The 22,245-nt window shown below is 45.9% G+C and overlaps 1 protein-coding gene across 1 annotated transcript in view; it reads right to left on the bottom strand.

Annotated features, from left to right (window-relative positions):
* Positions 1 to 18,668, bottom strand: part of LOC148532081 (spexin prohormone 2-like) — a 59,902-nt gene extending 41,234 nt beyond the window's left edge. Inside the window, exons 1-3 of the mRNA XM_088468443.1 lie at positions 18,593 to 18,668; positions 18,425 to 18,499; positions 18,235 to 18,292 (exon numbers count right to left, since the gene is read on the bottom strand). Coding sequence (XP_088324569.1) covers positions 18,235 to 18,292; positions 18,425 to 18,499; positions 18,593 to 18,595 — 136 coding nt within the window. The 5' untranslated portion in view covers positions 18,596 to 18,668. The remainder of the gene's footprint in view (positions 1 to 18,234; positions 18,293 to 18,424; positions 18,500 to 18,592) is intronic.
* Positions 18,669 to 22,245: the final 3,577 nt, after the last annotated feature.

Genomic DNA, 22,245 nt, shown 5'->3' on the forward strand with positions numbered 1-22,245 from the left:
GCTAAGGTCGATCCCTAGTATGTTCATGACTAGTGGTTCAGCTTCACATGACGATGGAAGCCCTCCTCCCACTAAAAAAATCAAAAGAGTTAAGCTGGCAAAAGTACAGCGAAGAACTGTGCTTTCTAAGAAGATATCACAAATCCCCAAGGAGAGTCCAAGTGTGGTGGTGGTTGGAATGCCTGACCTTCCCAGCACTGGATGGGAAGAGGTGGCTCTTTCCACCATTTGCACGCCCCCTGCAAGTGCTGAAAGGAGCACCCACAGTCCACTTGCTGATATGCAAATTGAAGATGTCACTGTTGAAGTACAGCAGGATGAGGATACTGGTGTAGCTGGCGCTGAGGAGGAAGTTGGCGAAGAGGATTCTGATGGTGATGTGGATTGTTTAAATCAGGCTCCGGGGGAGATAGTTGTTGTCCGTGGGATGAAAAAGCCCATCACGGTCATGCCTGGGCAGAAGACCAAACATTCCACCTCTTTGGTCTGGCTATATTTCTATCCAAATCCGGACAACAACTGTCTTGCCATATGTACCTTATGTAAAGGTGGAATAAGTAGGGGTAGGGACGTTAACCACCTAGGAACATCCTCCCTTATACGGCACCTGCAGCGCATTCATAATAAGTTACTGTCAAGTTCAGAAACTTTGGCTAAGACCGTAAGCAGTCCAGGGACACCTAAATCCCCTTGTCCTGTTGTATCCAAGCGCCTGCAAACCACACCGTCAACTCCCTCCTCGTCAATTTCCTCCTTAGTCAGGATCGGAAGTAGTCCTGCAGGCCATGTCACTGGCATGACTGACTCTCCTATCCCGGATTCCTCCGGAGGATCCTGCATTGCTACGCCTCCTGCTGCCGCTGCTGCTGTTGCTGCTGCTGGGAGTCGTTCATCATCCCAGAGAGGAAGTAGGAACACCACTACTTTTACTAAACAATTGACCCTCCAACAGTCCTTAGCGAGGAGGATGAAGTACGACAGCAGTCATCCTGAAGCAAAACGTATAACTGAGACCTTGACTGCTATATTGGTGTTAGACATGCGTCCGGTATCCGCCATTAGTGCAGTGGGATTTAGACAATTGCTGGAGGTAGTGTGTCCCCGGTTCCAAATCCCGTCTAGATTCCACTTCACTAGGCAGGCGATACCGAGACTGTACAGAAACGTCAGAAAAAGTGTCCTCAGTGTCCTGAAAAATGCCGTTGTACCCAATGTCCACTTAACCACGGACATGTGGACAAGTGGAACAGGGCAGACTAAGGACTATATGACTGTGACAGCCCACTGGGTAGATGTATCACCTTACGCAGCAACAGCAGCAGCGTCACCAGTCGCAGCATCTCAGAAACGCCAGCTCGTTCCAAGGCAGGCTATGCTGTGTATCACCGGTTTCAGTAAGAGGCACACCGCCGACAACCTCTTAGAGAAACTGAGGGAAATCATCGCCCAGTGGCTTACCCAACTTAGACTCTCCTGGGGATTTGTGATATCTGACAACGCCACCAATATTGTGCGGGCATTACATCTGGGCAAATTCCAGCACGTCCCATGTTTTGCTCACACAATAAACTTGGTGGTGCAGAATTTTCTGAAAAGCGACAGGGGTGTGCAGGAGACGCTTTGGGTGGCCCGAAAAATTTCAGGCCACTTTCGCCATTCAGCGACTGCGTGCCGAAGACTGGAGCGCCAGCAAACACTCTTGAACCTGCCCCGCCATCACCTGAAGCAAGAGGTTGTGACGCGGTTGAACTCAACCCTCTATATGCTTCAGAGGATGGAGGAGCAGCAAAAGGCCATTCAAGCCTATACATCCACCTATGACATAGGCAAAGGAGGGGGTATGCACCTGACTCAAGCGCAGTGGAGAATGATTTCCGTGTTGTGCAAGGTTCTCCAGCCCTTCGAACTTGCCATACGTGAAGTCAGTTCAGACACTGCCAGCTTGAGTCAGATCATTCCCCTCATCAGGCTTTTGCAGAAGCAGCTGGAGAAAGTGAAGGAGGAGCTAAGATGGAGCGATTCCGCTCGGCATGTGGGACTTGTGGATGAAGCCCTTCATTCGCTTTGCCAGGATTCCAGGGTGGTCAATCTGTTGAAATCAGACCACTACATTTTGGCCACCGTGCTCGATCCTAGGTTTAAAGCCTATGTGGTGTCTCTCTTTCCGGCCGACACAAGCCTGCAGAGGTGCAAAGACCTGCTGGTGAGCACACTGTCAGCTGAAGCGGAACGTGACACGTCAACAGCTCCTTCTTCATTTTCTCCCGCAACTGGGGCTGCCAGGAAAAAACTTAGGTATCCTAAGCAACCCGCTGGCGGTGATGCAGGGCAGGCAGGACCAAGTTTGGACATCTGGTCCGGACTGAAGGACCTGGCAACAATTTCTGACATGTCTACTGTCACTGCATATGATACTGTCACCATTGACAGAATGGTGGAGGATTACATCGGTGACAGCATCCAAGTAGGCATGTCAGACAGTCCATACCTGTACTGGCAGGAAAAAGAGGCAATTTGGAGGCCCCTGTACAAACTGGCTCTATTTTACCTGAGTTGCCCCCCCTCCAGTGTGTACTCCGAAAGAGTGTTTAGTGCAGCCGGGAACCTTGTCAGCGAAAGGCGTAGGAGGTTGCTTCCACAGAATGTGGAGAAGATGATGTTCATCAAAATGAATTATCAGCTTTTCCAGGGAGACCAGCCTCCAGAACGTACAGAGGGACCCGTGGTGGTGGATTCAAGTGGGGACGAGTTAATACTTTGTGAGGATGAGGATGTACACACTGAAGAGGGTGAGGAATCGGTGGATCAGGAGGATGAGGATGACATCTTGCCTCCGTAGAGCCAGTTTGTGCAGGGACACATTAATTGCCAGCTTGTTTTGTGGGGGCCCAAACGAACCAATCATTTCAGCCACAGTTGTGTGGCAGACCCTGGCGCTGAAATGATTGGTTTGTTAAAGTGTGCATGTCCTGTTTATACAACATAAGGGTGGGTGGGGGGCCCAAGGACAATTCCATCTTGCACCTCTTTTTTTACTTTGCATTATGTACAGTTTGGGGCCTAGTTTTTCAAACTGCCATCCTGTCTGCCACTGCAGTATCATGCCTAGAGGGGTCACGTGTTTGTGCCGCCCACTCGTGTCGCTTAGCATAGTCATCCAGCTACCTCGGTGCAACCTTTTGGACATAAAAACACTATTGTGAGGTGTGAGGTGTTCAGAATAGACTGGAAATGAGTGGAAATTAAGGTTATTGAGGTTAATAATAGCATAGGAGCAGAAAAACCCACAAATTCTGTGATTTTAGCTGTTTTTATGCTTTTTAAAAAAAAAATACAGATCCAAAACACAAAACCCAGAACCCAAAACACGGAAGGGTGGTTTTGGCAAAACCAATCCAGATCCAAAACACGAAGAAAGATCCAGATCCAAAACCAAAACACAAAACACGAAAAGTGGCCGGTGCACACCCCTAGTCTAAATTAATATTCCTGCCTTGGGGCGAGCTGTTAGATCCATCTTACTCATAGAAGATGACGAGCCAGCCCCTAAATCTAAGCACCCATGGTTAAAACGACAGAAAGTGGCTTCATCAGAGTTCCCTCTATCGGATCAACTAGCTGAACACATGGCTGCAGCCTGGCAGATGCCTGGTAAGAGGTTTCAGCTCCAAAAACGTCTGACCTCCTGTTATCCATTTCCTGCGGCTCATTGTTCAAAATGGGAGACTCCCCTTGCGGTAGATTCACGTGTTACGCGTTTAATTAAAAGCGCTACGTTACCTATGCCTACATTAAACCCTTTGAAGGATCCTACAGATAGAAAGGTGGAATCTTGCCTTAAATCGATATACTCTGACCATGGCTATTGCATGGCTGGCTAAAGCTATAGAGAGATGGGCTGACGCACTTGAAGACTCTTTATCCCTCAGATGCTTCTAGGGGTCAGATGTCTTTTGTCGCTTACATACGAGATGCAGCTTCCTATACTGGAGAAGCGAAGTTGGATGCCAGTCTCCTAACATCCAGAGTCTCGGCCGCGGCAGTGTCTGCCCGCCGTACCCTGTGGCTACACTCATGGAAGGCAGATGCGGATTCCAAGAAAGGTCAAGAAGTGTTACCCTACAATGGAGAGATCTTGTTTGGCCCAGACATTGACAAGATTGTAACCACATTGGCGGCATCAAAAACTAATTTCTGCCTTCAGCATCTACTATTACAATGCCTCGGGCTACATCTTTTAAGTCTTTTCGTCCTCACGGAAAGCCTAAAGATCAGTCCTTTCCTAGGCAGTCGGATTATACTAGGGCCGCCAAGCCCAGGACCAAGCAGGCCTGGACCACCAGATGCCCTGCTTCAAAATCCAAGCATAAGCCCTCAGCCTGATGGAACTAGCCTCCTTCTGGGGGATCCCAGAGTGGGAGGCCAATTTCTTCAGTTTGCCCAGTGCTGGTGTCAAACCACCATGGATACTTGGGTAAGAGAAGTGGTCTCTCACGAGTATGCCCTCTCATTTCTTTGATGGCCTCCCCACCAGTTTTTCTACACAGGCCCTCCTTCAGACCCAAACAAGGCCCCTGCAAATGCAGAAAGCCATGCAGTCCTTGCTGCAGGCAGGGGTTATTGTGCCAGTCCCGCTATCTCAGCGGGGGACTCGTTATTATTCTACTCTCTTTCTGGTTCAGAAGCCGAATGGGCCTATCCTCAACGTCAAATCCCTGAACAAATTCCTCAGGGTACCCAGGTTCAGGATGGAAACCCTACGCTCTATCATCCTAGCTATGGAGCCTGGGGACTTTATGATGTCTCTGGATATTCAGGATGCATACCTACATGTACATCTATAGCGCCCTCAGCAATATCTCCGGTTTGCTATACTACAGCAACACTTCCAATTTCAGGCTCTGCCCATTGGATTATCCACAGCTCCATGGGTGTTTACCAAAATGATGGCTATCATGGCAGCCCACCTGCGTGGTCAGGGTGTCCAACTGCTACCATATTTGGACGATCTCCTGCTCTTAGCAGGATCCCCAGAAGTGCTTCACTACAATCTGCAGCTAACCATTGCTTTCCTTCACAAGCACAGATGGTTAATCAACTGGAAAAAGTCATCCCTGAATCCATCACAGATAGATTCATCTAGGAGCCCTGCTGGATTCTCAGGTTTCAGAGAATATTTCTGACATCAGACAAGAACTCCACACTTCAACTACGAGTGTGCAGATGTCTCCACAGTCACCAGGTGTCCACTCAGCAATGCACGTTCTGGGATCCATGGTGTCCACCTTCGACATGGTGGAGTATGCTCAGTTCCACTCGAGGCCTTTGCAAAGGCTGATCTTCTCCAGGTGGAATGAGTTACCCCATCGGATTTAAGCTCAGATGATGGTACTCTCTCCGGAGGTGCATCTGTTCCTATCTTGGTGGCTACAGACATCTCATTAACCAAGGGTCGCCCCCTTTGCATCCCGGACTGGGTACTCCCAACAATGGACGCCAGTCTCCGGGTTTGGGGAGCTTTGACCGGTCTACACTCTTTGCAGGGCCGTTGGACATCGGTCGAATCAACCCTGCCAATCAACATATTGGAACTTTGATCTGTCTACAGGGCTCTCATACTGGCCTAGGACATACTTCACGGAAAACCTGTACAGGTACAGTCCAACAATGCCGCAACAGTGGCTTACATCAACCATCAAAGAGGCACTCAAAGTCAGGCAGCAATGACAGAAGTGTCACGCATTCTGACATGGGCCGAGGGTCACCTACCGGCCAACTCTGCGGTGCTCATTCTGGGAGTTCTCAATTGGGAAGCAGACTTCCTCAGCCATCACGACGTGCATCCCGGGGAATGGTCTCTTCACCAAGAGGTTTGTCAACTCCAAGTGAGCAGATGAGGCCTCCCAGAGGTGGACCTCATGGCCTCCCGACACAATAACAAACTGCCGGTGCACAGGTCCAGAACAAGGGATGCCGAGGCAATCTTTGTAGACACATTATCAGTGAAGTGGACCTTCCAGTTTGCATACCTATTCCCTCCAGTCTCCCTTATTCCTCGAGTTCTTCGGAAGTTCAAACAAGACAGAGGCACTGTCCTGTTGGTGGCTCCAGCTTGGCCCAGATGTCATTGTTACTCAGATCTTTGGAGTCTCTCTATCGACACTCCATTCCTGCTGCCTCAATGACCGGACCTGTTGTCTCATGGTCCTTGACTTTACCCGGATCTGGGTTGTCTGTCTTTGATGGTGTGGCTCTTGAGACACCCTTCCTGAGGTCCAAAGGATACTCTAGCTCTGTAGTCAAAACTATGCAGAGAGCGCATAAGCCAGCCTCTGCTCGGATGTGCCATAGAGTTTGGCATACATATTGCCAATGGTGTTGTACCAGAAGCTACAACCCCCAAGTGTTTAGGATTTCCAGAGTCCTGGCCTTCCTTCAAGCTGCATTAGACCTTGGACCCTGCCTTGCCTCACTGAAAGTACTGTCTCTGCTCTATCCATTTGGTTCCAGCGTAGACTTGCTCTACTACCGGATATCCACACCTTCCTCCAGGGTGTCCTACGTATACAACCTCCCTTTGTTCCTCCAGTGGCTTCATGTTTGAATCCCTGGATTCTGTGGAACTCAAGTGGCTCACAGCTAAGACTCTTTTTCTTCTGGCTATGGCATCCGCCAGAATGGTGTCAGATTTAGGGGCGCTCTCCTGTCGCTCCCCATTTCTGATATTCCATCATGACAGGGCTGTGCTTCGGACTCGCCCTGGTTACCTTCCAAAAGTTGTTACTCGTTTCCACATTTATGGGGAAATTGTAGTCCCGGCCTTTCAATCACCAGACCTATCGGCAGGTGAGGCTTCCTTGGATGTGGTCCGTGCCCTCAGCATATACGTGGACCATACCAGTTCCCTTCGGAGATCAGACTCCTTACTTGTGCTCTATGGATTTCACAAGAAGGGATGGCCAGCCAACAAACAGACATTGGCTAGATGGCTTTGCATGACTATCTCACAGGCTTACACGCAGGCAGGCCTTCCTGTACCGGCTACTGTTACTGCTCATTCTACTCGCTCTGTGGGTCCTTCGTGGGCAGCTCGCCATGGTTCCTCAGCTGAACAGCTTTGTAAGGTGGCCACGTGGTCCTCTGTCCATACATTTCTGAGGTTTTATGCCTTTGATACATTTGCCTCTCAGGATGCTTCATTTGATCCTCCCCACCCTTAAATGACTATTTTGGGAAATCCCCAAGGTCTCCCTGTGAAGCCCTATGGACCCCAAAGAAGAAAATGAGAGTTATGGTACAACTTACCTTTGCTAACTCTCTTTCTTCGAAGTCCATAGGGTCCACCTGGCTTCATATGGGCTATGTTTCTGATCAACGGTTTCCTGTCTCATTCTCCGCGAGAGTGTGATTCTTGTGTGTACCAGTCTTCCTTCTCTCTTCTCCTCCTCCGGCCTTTGGCTTGTCACGAACTGAGGTGCCCCTGGCTTGGGGGCGGGGTATAGGGGGATGGACCAATGCATCCTGGGAGCTGAAAGCTTTAACTGCGTGGTGCCCGCTCCTCAACAACCACCTAAGGTCTCCCTGTGGACCCTATGGACTTCGAAGAAAGATAGTTAACAAAGGTAAGTTTTACGATAACTCTCATTATCGCCTGCTTTACCTCCTTGATGAATGGCCCGATAACTTAATTTTTACAATTGCAGGTGAAAATTTTAATTTTCACCTGCTTTTGTAGAAATTAAGTGATGATGAATAGACCCATTAGTGTATAGAATATGTAACACCATGGCTTGAAAATTTACTTTAAAATGAGAACACATGTATTAGCCGGGTTGGGTATGAGATCCCAGCGGTCGGGATGCCGCTGGTCAGAATACCGACAGCGGTATCCCAACAGTCAGAATCCCGACAACTATAAGGAGAGAAGGTAGGTCAAAGCCTTACCCCTGCCCCTAACCCTCCCTCCCTGGTGCCTAACCCTAACCTCCTCCCCTAGTGCCTAAACCTAACCTCCCCCTCCCCGCACCCTAATCCTAACCCTCCCCCCTAGTGCCTAACCCTACCCTTCCCCCTAATGCCTAACCCTAACCACGCACCCTAACCCTCCCTTCAGGATGCCGGCGGTCAGTAATCTGGTGCCGGGGTCCTGACGCTGTTGGTATTTCGGCGCCGGTATTTTCGGCCATAGGCATCCCGCACGCCGGGATGCTGACTACATCCCATATTAGCCACATAATAAAAATGTCAGTCATAGAAAAAAAACTGAACTTGTTTTTTCATGAATTGTACCCCATAATCATGAGGTTTGATAGGAGCCTCACTTTGGTGCTTTTGTTAAAATTCAGATATCCGCGGTGGTTTCATGTTAATCTAGCCTCCTTATTATACTTGGACACAAAAGTTAACTTAAAAACTTATATACTATGTACTACTGATTGGCTTCAAGTTGTTTTTAGGGATGCGCTCCAATGCGCTGTTCCCGAGTTCTCCGTATGTAATGCTAGTCGCACTTATATCATCAGTGTTCCCTGCTCTCCTCCACTACTACACATGTGTACCACTGCATGGCTCCTCTATGGCAGTTCTTAGCTCACACCGACCTGTACAAATGTACTACTGTATACCTGCTGCATAATGATATACAGTACTTGTATGCTGCATCATTCTGTATATCTAACAAAACCTACATTCGTGGTTCCACTTCCTATATAGAGTAACATCCATCTCCAATTACATAACTCCTCCCTCAAAGGTTGTAGGATCTAGACCAGGGATGGGGAACCTCAGGCCCAGGGGCCATATAAGGCCCCCAGAATCATTTGGTCTGGCCCTCTGAGCTTTTTTCAGCTAGCCTCATCTGGCTAGCAGGGTGCCTAGAATGGTACCCTGCAGCCAGATTCTATGCAGCAGTGCTGCCTGGAGCATCCTTAGGATGCTGCAGACAGTCACACCGCTGCCCTTAAAGCTCCCCAGAGCATTCTCAGTATGCTCCAGGCATTGCTGTAATCACTGGCGATTGTGGGCCCCATCCCTGTGTTACATCATATGGGGGCGTGGCCTGCACCAGGCCCGCGACTGATGTTATATATATCAAAATGGACCTCGGCAGAAAAAAGGTTCCTCACCCCTGATCTGGACACTCTTTATTGCTGCCCACATATCCATTATAAGTCTCTAGTAGTCTGGAACAGATGTACACCGCTGCGTCATTCACTGAAACAGTATTGGTACTACAGTTCTCCCATAGGAGTAGTTCTGTATTTGTCAGTGATGCCAGGGCTAGCGGGATGTGGTAAGCGCAGCAGGAGGATGCCTTCTTTGAGAGGAGCTCCGTCTGCCAGCCTGAAGTCGAAGGAGGACTTCCGTAGTACTGGTCAATGTGGTGAGTGTGGTCCACTTATTTTATTTTCCCCCAGCTTTATACTACACATCTGTCTCCCCAAACATCTGTGTGGGTGGGTGGGACAAGAGGAGTGAGGAGTTTCGGGGAAGAGGTGGAGAGATGTGAAAGAAAGGAAAAAGGAGGATAAAGTTCATGGAAGAAGAACAGGAAGGAAGTTAGGATACTGGAGAGAGAGTAAGAGGATGGGGGAGATAATAGAGCTGGAGAGAATTTTAATGAATAATACACTGAAAAAGTTAAGTGACAATTCCATATAATATTTTCTAGAATTTACCAATTCCAGCCACCATATGAATAATACTAATTTATCTGATCATAAAGGGCTTTGGGACTCCTGTCATTACTCATTACATACTCTTTTTATATCCTGACCTCCTGTCCTCTCCCCCACGTTGCCACCTGTTTAATACCCCCTCACCACCGTTTACAATGTGTGGAGCATTGGCAGGACATCATGTTCTCTTGGAAGTGTGTGGTGATATGTTGTGACATCATAGTGCTGCGCGGCACTCCCAGCGCATTAGCCTCGGTGTTAGTGACCTGTGCATAGCTTGGGAGCGCTGCTGTGTCAAAGAAATACTAAATGAGCTACATAATGTTACTCGGTCAGTGATTTAGGTGCTCCACTAAGCCCTGGCATGCTACGTGACTGTACACCTTGTACTCCAGTCTTAGCTACAGAGTCCCGGCATTTTGCCTAGTTCCGTGACTGTTAATCCATGTATAGTTCTGATACCTGTCACATATGCACCATTTCTTTAGCTAAAATATCTATGGCATTTCGTAGCTTGTGTGACAGAATACCTTCTAGTAATGATCTAATGCACAGGTTAACTAGTCTTAGGGCCTGATTCAGAGCCGCTCGTAAGCAGCCGCTCGTTCGCTCCGAGCGATGTTTGCCAACTGCGCATGCGTACGGATCGTTATACGCATGCGCGAACCAGTCAGTGCGGTCGAAATTCATGTGCTCGCAAAATAGCGAATGCCTGAAAATTTGAGTGACAGAAAGAGGCGTATGTGGGTGGTAACAGGGGAAGGTGCTTGAAAACGGGGAGTGGAGATCCGAACACAGACGTGCTTAAAGGTTAAAACGGGCGTTTTATGGGTGTGCATAATTAAAACAGCAGCGTCATTGACCATGTCACTGGGGTATTTTATAGCCAGAACTGCGTTCATACACTGGTCGATGTACTCGATTAATCTAATAAATAGCGGACATGAGGTAGGATGCGAGTGGCCAGGGGGCGTATTTATCCAAAAAACGACCGCAAGTTTTGTTCGCTCGTTCAGACCTAGAGGCATGAACAGACCGCAAAGAGCGAACGGTTCATTTGAATAGCCACCCCTATTTTCTGGACGAGCGAGCGCTAATTGCGTCCGGCTCTGAATCAGGCCCTTCGATTACTGTTACAAGTAATCAGCTATGCTAAAGTTCACAGTAGGACTAGATCAGGTAAAAAAAAAAAAAATAATGACACAATACATTTTGTTTGTTCTCCCACTCCAAACCTTATCCTAATGTCCTGTGCACTTAGATGTATGTAGGGAACTTATATTGCCTCATGCCAACACTAAACATTTTTATAAAGTGAAATCAACCTCAATTTATTGGTAGATCTGCATTGTATTTTTTAATTAAAATGAAATAATAAAAAAACAAATATGTGGTAATACATAAGGACCCTATAAAAGACAATGAAAACATTTATTTACAGTATAAAATGCATACTATAAATCCAACATAAAACATTCCTTTCACATCTCCACAGACCAACCCAGATTACCATAGAAAGCAAATAATGATAAACCAATGACTTCTAGTTAGGCTTACCATACTACAGGGGAAGCAATCGGGAAGCCGACTGCCTATATACCGGCAGCCGGATTCCCGACTGTCTTATCCCGGCAAGGGTGAAATGCCAGGCGTCTAGATGTAGACTCCCGCATTTCCCCGACGCCGGGAGACCGGCGCCCGACATCACGATCGTAGTGATGCCGGGCGCTGCGAGCGGACAGCCGCGCGGGGGGGTTAGGTTTAGGGCTCCCGGGGGGGACTTATCGTTAGGCACCCCCCCGGGGAGGGTTAGGGTTAGGCTAGGGGGAGGGAGGGTTAGGGTTAGGCACCCCCGAGGGGGACTTATGGTTAGGCACCCCCCCCGGGGGACTTAGGTTTAGGCAGCGGGGAAGGGGGTGGTTAGGGTTAGGCACTTAGATGGGGGATTAGGGTTAGGCACTTGGGGGGGAAGTTAGGGTTAGGCACCCCTAAGGAGGGTTAGGGGGGTTAGGTTAGGTTAGTGGTTACTTACCTATCCATGATCGGGATTTCCAACGATGTCGGGCTTCCGCTGCGTCGCACTCTGCTCCTGTCGGGCTGCTGCTGACGGGAATCAAACCATACCCATTCCTACTACAGTATCCCTTTAAACTAGGGGTGAGCGGGTTCGGATTTCTGAAATCCGAACCCCCCCGAGCCCCCCCGATCCGAGGCAGATCCGAGTCAGGCTCGACTTTTCCCGCCTGACTCGGATCTGAAATCGAGGCAAAACGTCATCATCCCGCCTTCCGAGTCTCGCGGGTTTTAAATCCTATATAAGGTACCCGCGTCGGCGCCATTTTCTCACTCGGCTGTGGACAGTGAAGAGGGAGGGTGGGAGTTAGGGCTGGCTGGGCTGTGTAGTGTAGTGTAGTGCAGAGTAGTGTTGTGCTGTGCTGTGCTGCGCTGTGCTGCTGTTGTCCACTACTTCAAAGTCCATAGGGGCTGGCTGTGTTGTGCTGTGCTGCTGTTGTTAAAAGGGGCTGTGTCCACTACTTCAAAGTCCATAGGTGCTGGCTGGACTGTGTTGTGCAGTCAGTTCTCCATAGGGGCTGTGTCCACTCCAAAGTCCTGTGCAGTGTCCAAGTCCTAAAGGGGTGCTGTAGTGTTGTCCAGGGGGTGCTCTGTTCATCAGGGGTGCTCCCCCCAAGTGCTAAAAAAATAATATTTTTTGTGTGTTTGTGAATTGTGTGCGCAGTAGCCGCACATGCATCAACAAAGTAGTGCCAAGCGTGCGCCAGTGTCATAAGTAAAGGGCCGGCTGGCTTGACCGTTAAAGGGTGCTGTAACCCCCAAAGTACACTCCAAACAAAAAAAATATATATTTTCTGTGTTTGTGAATTGTGTGCGCAGTAGCCGCACGTGCATCAACAAAGTAGTGCCAAGCGTGCGCCTGTCTCATAAGTAAAGGGCCGGCTGGCTTGACCGTTAAAGGGTGCTGTAACCCCCAAAGTACACTCCAGTCCAAACCAAAAAAAAAATTATTTTCTGTGTTTGTGAATTGTGTGCGCAGTAGCCGCACGTGCATCAACAAAGTAGTGCCAAGCGTGCGCCTGTGTCATAAGTAAAGGGCCAGCTGGCTTGACCGTTAAAGGGTGCCGTAACCCCCAAAGTACACTCCAAACCAAAAAAATATATATTTTCTGTGTTTGTGAATTGTGTGCGCAGTAGCCGCACGTGCATCAACAAAGTAGTGCCAAGCGTGCGCCTGTGTCATAAGTAAAGGGCCGGCTGGCTTGACCGTTAAAGGGTGCTGTAACCCCCAAAGTACACTCCAATCCAAACCAAAAAAATATATATTTTCTGTGTTTGTGAATTGTGTGCGCAGTAGCCGCACGTGCATCAACAAAGTAGTGCCAAGCGTGCGCCTGTGTCATAAGTAAAGGGCCGGCTGGCTTGACCGTTAAAGGGTGCTGTAACCCCCAAAGTACACTCCAAACCAAAAAAAATAATATTTTCTGTGTTTGTGAATTGTGTGCGCAGTAGCTGCACGTGCATCAACAAAGTAGTGCCAAGCGTGCGCCTGTGTCATAAGTAAAGGGCCGGCTGGCTTGACCGTTAAAGGGTGCTGTAACCCCCAAAGTACACTCCAGTCCAAACCAAAAAAAAATATTATTTTCTGTGTTTGTGAATTGTGTGCGCTGTGGCTGCACGTGCATCAACAAAGGAGCAGCGCCAAGCGTGCGCCTGTGTCCCATAAGTAAAGAGCCGGCTGGCTCATTTCTTAAAGGGTGGTGTAACCCACAAAGTGCACTACTCTCCAGCAAAAATAAAAAAATATTTTCTGTGTTTGTGTGCGCTTTAGCCGCACGTATATATCAATATAACATAAATGGAGGACCAAACTTTCTCCGATAAAAATAAAATAGGGAAAGATCAAGAACCACTTCCTCCTAGTGCTGTTGCTGCTGCTGGGAGTTGTTCATCATCCCAGAGAGGAAGTAGGAACATCACTACTTTTACTAAACAATTGACACTCCAACAGTCCCTAGCGATGAGGATGAAGTACGACAGCAGTCATCCTGAAGCAAAACGTATAACTGAGGCCTTGACTGCTATGTTGGTGTTAGACGTGCGTCCGGTATCCGCCATTAGTGCAGTGGGATTTAGACAATTGATGGAGGTAGTGTGTCCCCGGTTCCAAATCCCGTCTAGATTCCACCTGCATCCTCAAAGCAGCAGCAACAAGCGTGCGTCTGTCTGTTAAAGGATGGTGTGACCCTCAAAGTGCGCTCCACAAACAATAAAAATATTCTTCTTCTTTTTTCTTTCTTTGTGAATTGTGTGGGCTGTAGCCGCACTTGCATCCTCAAAGCAGCAGCGACAAGCGTGCGTCTGTCTGTTAAAGGGTGGTGTAACCCTCAAAGTGCGCTCCACAAACAATAAAAATATTCTTGTTTTTTTCTGTGTTTGTGAAATGTGTGGGCTGTAGCCGCACCTGCATCCTTAAAGCAGCAGCGACAAGCGTGCATCTGTCTGTTAAAGGGTGGTGACACCCTCAAAGTGTGCTACACAAACAATAAAAATATTGTTCTTTTTTTTCTGTCTTTGTGAAATGTGTGGGCTGTAGCCGCACCTGCATCCTTAAAGCAGCAGCGACAAGCGTGCGTCTGTCTGTTAAAGGGTGGTGACACCCTCAAAGTGTGCTACACAAACAATAAAAATATTGTTCCTTTTTTTTCTGTCTTTGTGAATTGTGTGGGCTGTAACCGCACTTGCATCCTCAAAGCAGCAGCGACAAGTGTGCGTCTGTCTGTTAAAGGGTGGTGACACCCTCAAAGTGTGCTACACAAACAATAAAAATATTCTTCTTTTTTCTGTCTTTGTGAATTGTGTGGGCTGTAGCCGGACCTGCATCCTTAAAGCAGCAGCGACAAGCATGCGTCTGTCTGTTAAAGGGTGGTGACACCCTCAAAGTGTGCTACACAAACAATAAAAATATTGTTCTTTTTTTTTCTGTCTTTGTGAATTGTGTGGGCTGTAGCCGCACTTGCATCCTCAAAGCAGCAGCGACAAGCGTGCGTCTGTCTGTTAAAGGGTGGTGACACCCTCAAAGTGTGCTACACAAACAATAAAAATATTGTTATTTTTTGTTCTGTATTTGTGAATTGTGTGGGCTGTAGCCGCACTTGCATCCTCAAAGCAGCAGCGACAAGCGTGCGTCTGTCTGTTAAAGGGTGGTGTAACCCTCAAAGTGTGCTACACAAACAATAAAAATATTCTTTTTTCTGTCTTTGTGAATTGTGTGGGCTGTAGCCGCACTTGCATCCTCAAAGCAGCAGCGACAAGCGTGCGTCTGTCTGTTAAAGGGTGGTGACAACCTCAAAGTGTGCTACACAAACAATAAAAATATTCTTCTTTTTTCTGTCTTTGTGAATTGTGTGGGCTGTAGCCGCACTTGCATCCTCAAAGCAGCAGCGACAAGCGTGCGTCTGTCTGTTAAAGGGTGGTGTAACCCTCAAAGTGCGCTCCACAAACAATAAAAATATTCTTCTTTTTTTTTTCTGTCTTTGTGAATTGTGTGGGCTGTAGCCGCACTTGCATCCTCAAAGCAGCAGCGACAAGCGTGCGTCTGTCTGTTAAAGGATTACATCGGTGACAGCATCCAAGTAGGCATGTCAGGCAGTCCGTACCTGTACTGGCAGGAAAAAGAAGCAATTTGGAGGTCCCTGTACAAACTGGCTCTATTTTACCTGAGTTGCCCCCCCTCCAGTGTGTACTCCGAAAGAGTGTTTAGTGCAGCCGGGAACCTTGTCAGCGAAAGGCGTAGGAGGTTGCTTCCACAAAATGTGGAGAAGATGATGTTCATAAAATGAATTATCAACTCTTCCAGGGAGACCAGCCTCCAGAACGTACAGAGGGACCTGTGGTTGTGGATTCCAGCGGGGACGAATTAATACTCTGTGAGGATGAGGATGTACACAACACTGAAGAGGGTGAGGAATCGGTGGATGAGGAGGATGAGGACGACATCTTGCCTCCGTAGAGCCAGTTTGTGCAGGGACAGATTAATTGCCAGCTTGTTTTGTGGGGGCCCAAACGAACCAATCATTTCAGCCACAGTCGTGTGGCAGACCCTGGCGCTGAAATGTTTGGTTTGTTAAAGTGTGCATGTCCTGTTTATACAACATAAGGGTGGGTGGGAGGGCCCAAGGACAATTCCATCTTGCACCTCTTTTTTTTCTTTGCATTATGTATAGTTTGGGGCCTAGTTTTTCAAACTGCCATCCTGCAGTGCCACTCCTAGATGGACCACGTGTTTGTGCCAACCCACTCGTATCTCTTAGCATAGTCATCCAGCTACCACGGTGCAACCTTTTGGACATAAAAACACTATTGTGAGGTGTGAGGTGTTCAGAATAGACTGGAAATGAGTGGAAATTAAGGTTATTGAGGTTAATAATAGCATAGGAGCAGAAAAACCCACAAATTCTGTGATTTTAGCTGTTTTTATGCTTTTTTAAAAAAAAATACAGATCCAAAACACAAAACCCAGAACCCAAAACACGGAAGGGTGGTTTTGGCAAAACCAATCCAGATCCAAAACACGAAGAAAGATCCAGATCCAAAACCAAAACACAAAACACGAAAAGTGGCCGGTGCACACCCCTACTTTAAACCAGGACACTCATGAATTACTCAGGTTCTGTGGCTAGCTGACTTCAAGCCTGCATTTCATCTGGTTAAAATCAGCCGCAGAACCTGTGTAATTCATGAGTGTCCCGATTTAAAGGGATAGTATGGTAAGCCTACGTATACTTGAAATTGCATATGAGGCTATACTAAGGTATGCTATAAACGTGGAAAAATCGTAAGTCAAAATGCTCTTTAAAATGTTATGCTGGGCATACACTCTACAATTATTGGGCCGATCCGCCCGATATCTGCGGATCGCCCTGATAATTGTAGTGTGTGTGGCCGGCCGAGGGTTAAATATCGATTGGTCGGGCATGCTGGATCGTCCAGCATGCCTGTCCGATGTGATATCTGCAAGTTAAAATGTCGGCCGCATCGGGTAGTGTATGCCCAGCCGCTGCCGACAAACAGACATTTCCCCCATGGAAGGAACGGGGAAATGTCTCCTCCCCGTGAGCGAAGAGCAGATATCGGGGCCAATACACTGTGAAACATCTCATAGTGTATGCTCGCGATATCTGTGGGCTGACAGGCTACCAGATAAAATGTCTGTCGGTCTTACAGGCATTTTATCTAGCAATTTTATGCCCAGCTTTAGTAATAAACTGAGAAATGTCTAAAATCTTCTACAGAGTGGAGAGTAGATTAGTTGCCATAGTAACCAATCAGCTTCTAGCTAGCATTTATAAAGTACATTCTATAAAATTATAGGTAGAAGCTGATTGGTTGCTATGAACAACTTCTCCACATTGTCACTTTTCTACTTCTTCACTCTTTAGAAGGTTTGACACAGTACGGTAGTAAAAGTGGTTGCGTTTTATAAAGTATGAGTTTATTTAAGACCATAGTTAAACTACACATTCAGCTTTCTATAATACACCCTCAAATTATATCCTGAGGATCACTGTTCTGACTTTTTGTATAAGGCTTTTATTATTATTATTATTATTATTATTATTATTAGTAGTAGTAGTAGTAGTAGTAGTAGTAGTAGTAGTATTATTATTAGTAGTAGTAGTAGTATTATTATTATTAGTAGTAGTAGTAGTAGTAGTATTAGTAGTAGTAGTAGTAGTAGTATTATTATTAGTAGTAGTAGTAGTAGTAGTAGTATTAGTAGTAGTAGTAGTATTATTATTATTAGTAGTAGTAGTAGTAGTAGTAGTAGTAGTAGTAGTAGTAGTAGTAGTATTAGTAGTAGTAGTATTATTATTATTATTAGTAGTAGTAGTAGTAGTAGTAGTAGTAGTAGTAGTATTAGTAGTAGTAGTAGTAGTAGTATTAGTAGTAGTAGTAGTAGTAGTAGTAGTAGTAGTAGTAGTAGTATTATTATTATTAGTAGTAGTAGTAGTAGTAGTATTATTATATTTATTTTTTTATGAGAAATCCTCTTAGTTGCATATTATGACATTTATTTTTTTCAGTAGCTTATATTTACATTCAGACATATACAAATGATGACATCCAATAATGCAGCAACATTTCTTAACTCTTAAGTGAGAAGATCATACAATATTTCTGTGATTTCCACATTGGGTAAATGGTTGTTCAAAATATAAATGATCCAGCTCCATATTTACAGATTGCACTGAAACAGATCTATAAAGCATGCATTCATTGTAACAAGCACTTGAGAGTTGAGAAATACTTCAAAACTATTCAATGTCAGGAAAATTATATCAGTTATAATTGTCAACATAAAACTCACTAATAACCAACCATTAACACAACATCCCCCACACACATAATTCCCTCTAAGTCTGTTCTTTATCTTCCTTTTAATTCAACAAATTATTTTCCTCCTTAGGCAGATACAATAAAAAAACAACTAAAAATCAGACTACAATTTATTTAATTTAGTTTAGAAAAATTATGAACTTACGTCTGCCTTTGAGATACAACATTGACTGGGGACCCCAGTTCCTCGCCATTAACTTGTTCTGCAAGTTTAAACAAAGTAAACAAAACAAAACAAAAAAAAACCACAACCCATCCAACACATTAGTTTACTAAAAAGAAAGGTACCAAACTGAATAAAATATACATGACAATCTCTATATCCCCTGCATTACCTTAGGAGCAGACATCGATTCTGACAAAATAAACAGGAAGACAGCACAAGTAAGGAACAGAACAGTTTTCCTAGTCTAAGAAGAAACAAATAACAAAGAACCCATTAAGAAATATTTTTTTGCAAGATATGATTATATATTATGATTAAATATAAGAGTGTCTCTTACCATTATAGGTGTTCTTGCAAACTAAGCTATCTGACAATTTTTCCCCCAGCAGAAAGCAGACAGATGCTTTGTTGTGTTGTTAATGAATATAAGTCATGCAAAGCCTTGATACAGTATTATGAGCGTCTTCTAATCATGTACTTTCATTCACCTATTTGTTGAACAACAACACTGCATAGTATGAGGGAATTAAGTATATTTATCCCCTAGTAATGATCAAAGCGAATGTATGTGCCAGTCTATTCAAGAATACATAATGACCAGAGATGTGCGCCGACCCCCGTGTTTTGGTTTTGATTTTGGATCTGGATCTCCCCTGGTTTTGGATCTGGATTGGTTTTGCCAAAACCTCACCTCTGTGTTTTGTTTTCGTGTTTTGGTTTTGGATCTGGATTTTTTTCTTAAAAAAAAAAAAAAAAAAAAACAGCTAAAATCACATAAAATGGGCCTTTGTTTGTTCCTACAGTATTAATAACCTCAAGAACATTTATTTCCACTCATTTAAAGTCAATTTTGACCACCTCACAGCTCACAATATTAATTTTTTCATCTAGTTAAAGGACCAAAAGGTTGCATCCAGCTTGCTGGCTCAAAACTGATTGATATAATTATTAATAGAGTTGAGGACTGTGCAAAGATGATGGTTGGGATACCCTTGAGGATTGAAGAATTGATAGTTGGTGCAGCCCCTGGCTGTAAAATTGATAATAAATTAATTAAAAAGAAATTCATTGGTGCAGCCGTTGGCTGTAAAAGTGATAATAAATTAATTAAAAAACAAATCAAATAACTCTTGCTTCAGCTGATGGCAGGGCAAATTTAACAGTACCTGCTGGTCATGCAATCTTCAACAAGCATTTGCCGAATCTCTAAACTGTCCGGATATTTTGCGGGCTACCGAGAGCATCTCCTGCAGGCCCCTGTCATTTTTAAAAAAATGTTACACCACCAAATTAATTGTGTGAGCAAAACATGGGACATGTTGGAATTCGCCCACATGTAATGCTCTCACAATATTGGTGGAATTGTCCGAAATCACAAATCCCAAGGAGAGTCCAAGTGGGGTAAGCCATTTAGCAATGATTTCCTTGAGTTTTTCTAAGAAGTTCTCAGCGGTATGCCTCTTAGTGAAACCAGTTATACAAAGAGTAGCCTGCCTCTGTATCAGCTGTCTTTTGGTAGAAGTTGCTGCTGCTGTTGTAGGCAATACACCTACTCAATGGGCTGTCACAGTCATGTAATCCTTAGTTTGCCCTGTCCCATTTATCCACATATCAGTGGTCAAGTGGACAGTGGGTACAACAGCATTTCTGAGGACATTAATAAGGTTTTTTTAATGTCCTTGTACAGACTTGGAATTGCTGTTCTAGTGAAGTGGAATCGAGAAGGGATCTCGTAGCGAGAACACAGGACCTCAATTAACTGTTGAAAACCCACTGCAGTAATGGCGGATACTGGACGCACATCTAATACCAGCATAGCTGTTATGGCGTCAGTAATCTGCTGTGCAACTGGGTGATTGTCATACTTGTTTGCCCTTGCAAACGATTCTTTTACAGTTAATTGTCTTTTGGAGGATACACTACAAGTAGTCTTCCTCCTGGTCCCCTTCTGGGATAAAGATCCACTCACAGCAACAGCAGCAGCAACAGGCGTAGTCATCAAGGATCCTTCTGAGGAATCACGGATAGGAGAGGAGTCAATCATGCTTCGAATAACAACATTGAATGCAGCAGGACTACTCCCGATGACGAATGAGGATGTTGATGATGCAGGTGTTGGTGTTGGAGATCGAAGGCACTTGGATCCCACAGAGAGGGAGCAGGTAGGTGACACTGGACTTGTTACGTTTTGAGTTTTGGAACTTGGCGACATACACTTTGATATTTGATGAATGCGCTCCAAGTGACGTAACAAGGAGGAGGTTCCTAGGTGGTTTAGGTCCCTCCCTCTACTCACTCTTGCTTGGCAACGGTTACATATGGCTTGACAACTGTTGTCCGGATTGGGGTGGAAATAATTCCACACGTGAGAAGTGGATTTTTTTTTCTTTTGCCCCGGCATGACAACAATGGGCCTTGGCTTTTTCAATCCATGGGCAACAGCTGTTGCCTTACTTACACAAAGGACATCCTCGGCATCAACATCCTCATCACCATCATCTTCAGCATCAACATCCTTAGTGCCTTCAACTACCAAAATATCCTCCTCCATGTGCAATTCCACAGAAGCAACCTCACTGACTACGTCTGCAAGATGTTGACTGCCCTTCCCCACATTTACAGAGGGCACACAAATGTTGGAACTTGGAGGATCCTGCAGTACACTAGTATTTAGGTCAGGCTCACACATGGTAACCGCAGACAAACTTGCACTCTCCTCAGGGATTTGTGATTTCGATTTCTCAGGGCACACAGTTGGTTTTTCCGGAGCTGTCTTACTCTTCTTAACAACTTTCAATTTTTTAATGGTACCACCACCACTACTACTACAAGCAGAAGGGCTATCAGAACCAGCAGTCATCATAAATAAAGGCCAAGGCCTTATCCTTTCCTTGCCACTTCGTGTAGTGAATGGCATATTGGCAATTTTTTGTTTATCTAACGGCAACTTGCCTTTCGATTTTTTTTTCTTTACTACAGTAAAAGTAGCTTTACCATATCCATGGCGTGACTTAAGCCCTGAGGCATGGGCCTTCATAGAGCACAAGGAAGTTGACGGACTTGCATTATCATGATGACTGCTGGAGGCAGCTATAACATGTGGGTCTTGGCCTTGCTCTCCTGTCATGTGACAGCCCTCCATATTTTCTGCGGTATTGAAGCAGTGTCACAAGCACCAATAGCGTAGCCAAAGTGCGGTTACAAAATTCACACACGTGCAGTCATGCACACACAGAAAAAAAATTGACCAAAAAAAGACTATTTGTTTTATTTTTTTTTCGGTCAACAACTTGGGCCCAGAGCACCGATTGATGACGATTGGAGTCGGGCAGCACTACGTTGCTGCTGTATCTTGTGTGGCTAAGCCTAACACGCACACACACACAGAAAAATATTAGACAAAAAAAGACACTTTTTTTTCGCATCCAGAACTTCTGCCCAGAGCACAGATTGATGACGACTGGAGTCGGGCAGCACTAGGTTGCGTTGCTGTATCTTGTGCGGCTAAGCCTAACACGCACACACAGAAAAAAAATGAAAAGACAATATATATATATATATATATATATATATATTATTTTTTTGGGGTCCAGAACTTGAGCCCAGATGGACGCAGCAGACAGCACATCACCAGCCCAGATGGATCAGCACCAGCCCAGATGGACGCAGCAGACAGCACAGCACCAGCCCAGATGGATCAGCAACAGCACCAGCCCAGATGGACACAGCAGACAGCACAGCACCAGCCCAGATGGATCAGCACCAGCCCAGATGGCCGGAATGAAATGGCGGCGGCCGCCTGGTCCCTTATATATAGAGATGAAAGCTCGCGAGCCACGAGATTTCGTCTCTATGGTTGTGCCTCGGTTTGAGATCCGGGGCCGGCGGAGGAACCGAACGCACGTTTGGTTCTCGCCCGGATCTCAAAATTCGTGTGGGTGCGGATCTCTGAGATCCGAACCCGCTCATCTCTAATAATGACCGTGCTGG

Source organism: Taudactylus pleione, unplaced genomic scaffold (genome assembly GCF_031769625.1).
Source record: "Taudactylus pleione unplaced genomic scaffold, aTauple2 ptg000085l, whole genome shotgun sequence".
Classification (NCBI taxonomy): Eukaryota; Metazoa; Chordata; class Amphibia; order Anura; family Myobatrachidae; genus Taudactylus; species Taudactylus pleione.